The sequence below is a fragment of the Kryptolebias marmoratus genome, linkage group LG19, assembly GCF_001649575.2.
Source record: "Kryptolebias marmoratus isolate JLee-2015 linkage group LG19, ASM164957v2, whole genome shotgun sequence".
Lineage (NCBI taxonomy): Eukaryota > Metazoa > Chordata > Actinopteri > Cyprinodontiformes > Rivulidae > Kryptolebias > Kryptolebias marmoratus.
Window position 1 is genome coordinate 11,054,791 of NC_051448.1, and position 4,605 is coordinate 11,059,395.

General features: G+C 38.2%; 1 protein-coding gene across 2 annotated transcripts; it reads left to right on the forward strand.

The window, feature by feature from the left end:
* Nucleotides 1-1,163: 1,163 nt before the first annotated feature.
* On the forward strand, nt 1,164-4,141 carry LOC119617986 (histidine triad nucleotide-binding protein 3-like). Of its 2 annotated transcripts, none has more exons than XM_037981563.1 (5): nt 1,164-1,325; nt 1,687-1,804; nt 1,951-2,020; nt 2,904-3,030; nt 3,438-4,141. In XM_037981563.1, the coding sequence occupies exons 1-5, from the start codon at nt 1,236-1,238 to the stop codon at nt 3,444-3,446; spliced, it is 414 nt and encodes a 137-aa protein (XP_037837491.1). In that variant the 5' UTR covers nt 1,164-1,235; the 3' UTR covers nt 3,447-4,141. The 2 variants fall into 2 exon arrangements, with proteins under 2 accessions (XP_037837491.1, XP_037837490.1); XM_037981562.1 differs by having other exon boundaries at nt 1,167-1,325; nt 3,434-4,141.
* Nucleotides 4,142-4,605: the final 464 nt, after the last annotated feature.

The window sequence follows — 4,605 nt, forward strand, 5'->3', positions numbered from 1 at the left end:
GATATAAATTAATGCATGTATATATGGTTGTGAACAAATGGGATGTTATTTTGGTAAAAGAAAACAATAAACCTTGGATAGTTTTCCGTTCAGGTGTTAATTCTTAGTTCTTACTTTACTGCTGCATGTTCAGATATTCATTGTTCTAAACACATTTAGCTGTAATTACTTATTTCATGCTTAAAAAAGGTCAGGTCATGTGACACAATGATAGAGTGAAGCGACACATTTGGGTACTGTAGCGGCTAAATCCTATATTTTGCGCTACTGGTTGCTGTTCTTCCTGGTGGGTCTTGTTTGTAAGTGCGCTTAATTAAAATTGCCATGCAGATCTTCCTTGTCGGCTTATAAATCGGAAAGCCATTTATTTTCTTTAAAGCATCCATTCATTTTGTCCTTTTCCATCAACACAAAATGTCCACATGAACTCGCATATTAAGCACAGTAGAAAACTGTTTGCCTCTTACCATTAGCAACACCTGAGTAGAAACACACCTGACCTTAAATACCCCATCCCAGCAATACATCAATGAAATACACCCCCTAGTGGAGAAAAACAAACAAGAAACAGATAAATGGCTCCTACAGGTACATTATCTTTTAGCGGTGTTCTCGCTTCCTTTGGGAGAAAAACAACCTCTCCACTTCGACTGGTTGTGAATGGATCAAACCTGGGTTATTTGCTAGGAAAACTGCTTCAAATAGGACTACAGAGCCCCAGAATTATATTGTCACTGTCAGTCAAAAACCAGCAGTGTTATATAGGAAAACCGTAATAAACATGGATTCGGCTTGGGCAAACAAAGTGTGCAACAGCTACAGTTCTCAGGCAGTAGGGCTTAAATATCTAGCAACACTCATTGAAACATAAAAACAATAGAGTTTCATTGGAATATATTTAATTAAATATGAAATGACAAATATAACATATTATTTCCCTAGTTTTGTCCATTATTGTATTACCTCTTGTGGGTTTTTTTTTCTTTTTCATTTACTCTTACTTTTATTCTGCTTATGGAGTGCTGTAACCGAACAATTTTCCCTCTGTAGATTATTAAAATATATTTGAACTGATCTGGAAAATGCTTGACGGTTCATTCATACTCCGATTCTTGAGGGAGCACAGAGCCATCTCTCTTCGCTTAATTAGACGATCTTTGGTAGTCGTCCAAGGCGTAACCCCAGTAACCAGGAAACAAAAACAATGCCAAGGGAAGTTCAGACGAGCAGAAATCATGTCGAAAAAAGAAGAAGATGTTGATGAATCGTGTATTTTCTGCTTGATAGCGCACAACAGAGACGAAGAAACGAAAATTATTAAACAGGTAAGGCGTTTTTACACTCGGGTCAAGTAGTTCCACTCAAGTTAAAACTCGCTGTGCGTTTAAACAAAGATTCGTGAATGTTGTTTAATGGTGCTGAAAGTCTGTAGGAACACGGGTAAGCGGCTTCCTCCTTGAATTGGACAGGACAATAGATTTAAACGTAGATATAAACGTATATATCGGCTTCAGCGCTGCTGTCAATTGGAGCGCTCCTTCAATCGGGCGCCATCTTGTGTCGGGGCTAAAGTTGGGGCTGTGTCGGGCTGTTTTAGCAAAGGTAAATATTACTGTTTTCACCGCTAAGGTGTAGCTTGAACCAGTAATGTGTCTTAACGTCTGTTGTTTCCCCCCTCCCCTGCAGAATAAAGAGCTGGTGTGTTTCAGGGATGTTTTTCCTGTGGCTCCTCATCACTTCCTGGTTATTCCCAGAGAGCACATTCACAGCTGCCACTCACTGAACAGAAAACACATCAAACTCGGTCAGTGTAAAAAATAAAGATGTGTTCACACCTGTCCTTCTGCCTCACAGTCATGTATGTGTTGTAAATGCTTTGTTTTACTTTTTTTTTTCTTTTTTTTTTTTTTTTTTTTTTTTTTTTACAATAACAAGTTATGTATTCAACAGTTGAACAGATGGTTGAACTGGGCCGAGCTGCACTTCGTGACCAGGGGATCACTAATATGGAGGATGTGAGGTAGGTACAGGTGGAGAAGGTTGGAGCGTGTTTCTGTACTGAAATGCAAATTTTAAAAAAGAACCGACCAGTTATTCCTGTTTTTGTTACTAACTGAACCCAGATTCCAAAAGCATAAAGAGTCAAGGACCCTAAAAATATAAGAAATGTGTTGAAACAAATCCTGAACAACAAAAAATTAACAAAAGTCCCCTGAGGACACGTTTGGCGACAGAGTGGAACACTGAGGGAGAACGTTTGAAATGGAAAACAAAGAACGAGAGAAAAGAAACCACAGTGAGAGCTGAATGACAGCTGAAATTAGCTGAACAGCTGAAACTTAACTGTTAAAGCTAAAAGAAGCAGAACACGAGCTAAAGGCTAAATGACGCAAGATGCAAGCTAAAAGCCAAAAGTAGGCAAACGCTACCTCAAAACTAAAAGTGGCAAAAGGATTTCATTAAAAGTTAAAATAACAAAAGGGTAGCTAAAAGTAGCAACCTGACTAAAAACTAAAGGTAGCAACAGGCTAGATTTAAGATAAAAGCAGCAAAAGGCGAGCTGAAAACTGAGAGCACAATAGTACTAAAAGCTAAAAGTAGCAAAAGCCTGGCTAAAACCTAAAAGTAACAAAAGGTTTGCTAAAACCTAAATGTAGCCAAAGGCTTGCTAAAAGCTAAATGTATTAAAATGCTGGCTAAAAGCTTAGAGTTGCAACGGGCTCGGAATAAGCTAAAAGTAGGAAAAGGTAAGCTGAAAACTAAAAGCAGAATAGCAGCTAAAAGCTAAAAGTAGCAGAACATTAGTGTAGATTGACGCTCGGTGGTGTGTTTTGTTGTGATAACAGCAGTCAGAGTTACAAACTGCTGTTATTTATTATTTTCTGTCTTTTATGTCTCTTCAGGCTGGGATTCCATAAGCCTCCCTTCATATCTGTAGGCCACCTGCACCTCCACGTCCTCGCCCCCGCCAGCCATATCTCACAGTTAATGACCTATAAGTTTACTCCAGGGACCGACTGTTTTATTACTGTAAGTCTCACTGGCTGCAGCTTCCTTCGTATTCACTCCGTCTTTCACTGGTTATTGTTGCCTGCTGCTGAAAGTCATTCAGAACACGTACTCTGAGTGTGACATCCTGCAGTATTGGATGAGATTGTGCATAGTGTTACTTTGAAGGGTTGACCAAATCGGCTACAACTCCATCATTTCTTAACATGAAGTGATCTTAGTCTAATACTCTGGCATAAAATGTAGCGTGTGACATGCGTTCCTTTAAGGCATGCTAGATCTTTAATTATTGTTTCTCTGTATGAATACAAAGGTCATCAAAGTGCTGCCTTATCTTTTTGGGGATGCAAATGGCTAAACAGGAGATATCACGTGAAACTGTCTTTTGTCACCCCTCTTGAACTCAACGTGTTTCTTCTTCCAGGAAGAATGTCTAAAGAACCGGCTGCAGAAAAAGCCCCAGCAGTCTCAACAATTAGGAAACTGTTTGGGATTCTTCTGAGGCTGCAGATCTCGCACCGGCCTCCGTGTGTCTGCAGTGGCTACGTCACGACCAGGGAAGATGGAAAAATGTTTGCTGCACAGAACAACATTTTCTGTCTGCTACCACCTGACAGCTGTCAAAACCCAATGCACTAATTCAGATTCACTGTGATAATGATATGTACTGAGTGTACTGTAGGAATGTTTTACCTTCACATTTGTATACACTATGTTTATTTACACTGAAAATGCTACATTAATTATACTTTCAGTATGGCAGCAAGACAATGGAAAGAACAGAGGATTTTGTAAATTGTTATCATTTTAAATTATTATTAACTTAAACCTGTTTCTTGGGACTTTGTTGATGTTTGCTTTTATTTTATGAACGCAGGAGAGAGATGTGATAAATGTGGAATAATGTTGCCTCTGTGTTCAGTGTTGAAGTACACTTATTTTAAGAAAAATTACCACTGTATTTAAGAAGTGTAATGCTGAGTGAATAGTAAATAATGAATAAGTAAATAGTAATCATTAGCTTTCAAAAACCTATAATGGAGCATTTTTACCCTTTTTTGGATTCACCATGTCCTGGATGATGGAGAATCTTCTCCAGCATATTTAAATCACTAAAAAATAATGCTCCATGCTAAAACAATGCATCTTTTACTTTGTACATCAACTTTCTAGCCAAAGAGTAATCTGCAAACATATTCCTTGGTTAGGCTTTTTTATAAAAGGGAAAAAAATATGCTGAGACTATCAATACAAAAAAGGACATCTAAAATAAGCTGTAAAATGAGATATTTTATATAGAATTCATACAAATAAGGTCAGGATAAAAACAAAAACACCTGTAGGAGGAAACATGTTGCCCACTTTCAGCTGTAGAGACTGGTGTTGTTAGTTGTGTGATTTAAAGGTTTATTTCCACAGTTATGTTTAGTGATAATGTCTTTGTTTACTATCTCCTATAAGCAGTATTCCACGTTTTTAGATCCTGTAGTTGGGTGGGAGTTTGTTTACATCTTTAAAAAGTCTTTCCTGCAGTTTCAGGCTGTTTGGGCTGCGGATGACGTCAAATTCTTCACATTTTACGCTGACGTAACACCG

What these genes read in the sequence shown, in the direction of transcription:
- LOC119617986 (XM_037981562.1), top strand. Translation starts at nt 1,236, where the DNA reads ATGTCGAAAAAAGAAGAAGATGTTGATGAATCGTGTATTTTCTGCTTG. An exon ending in AAACGAAAATTATTAAACAG is followed by an intron (nt 1,326 to 1,686) that starts GTAAGGCGTTTT and finishes CCTCCCCTGCAG; the next exon opens with AATAAAGAGCTGGTGTGTTT. An exon ending in GGACCGACTGTTTTATTACT is followed by an intron (nt 3,031 to 3,433) that starts GTAAGTCTCACT and finishes TTCTTCTTCCAG; the next exon opens with GAAGAATGTCTAAAGAACCG.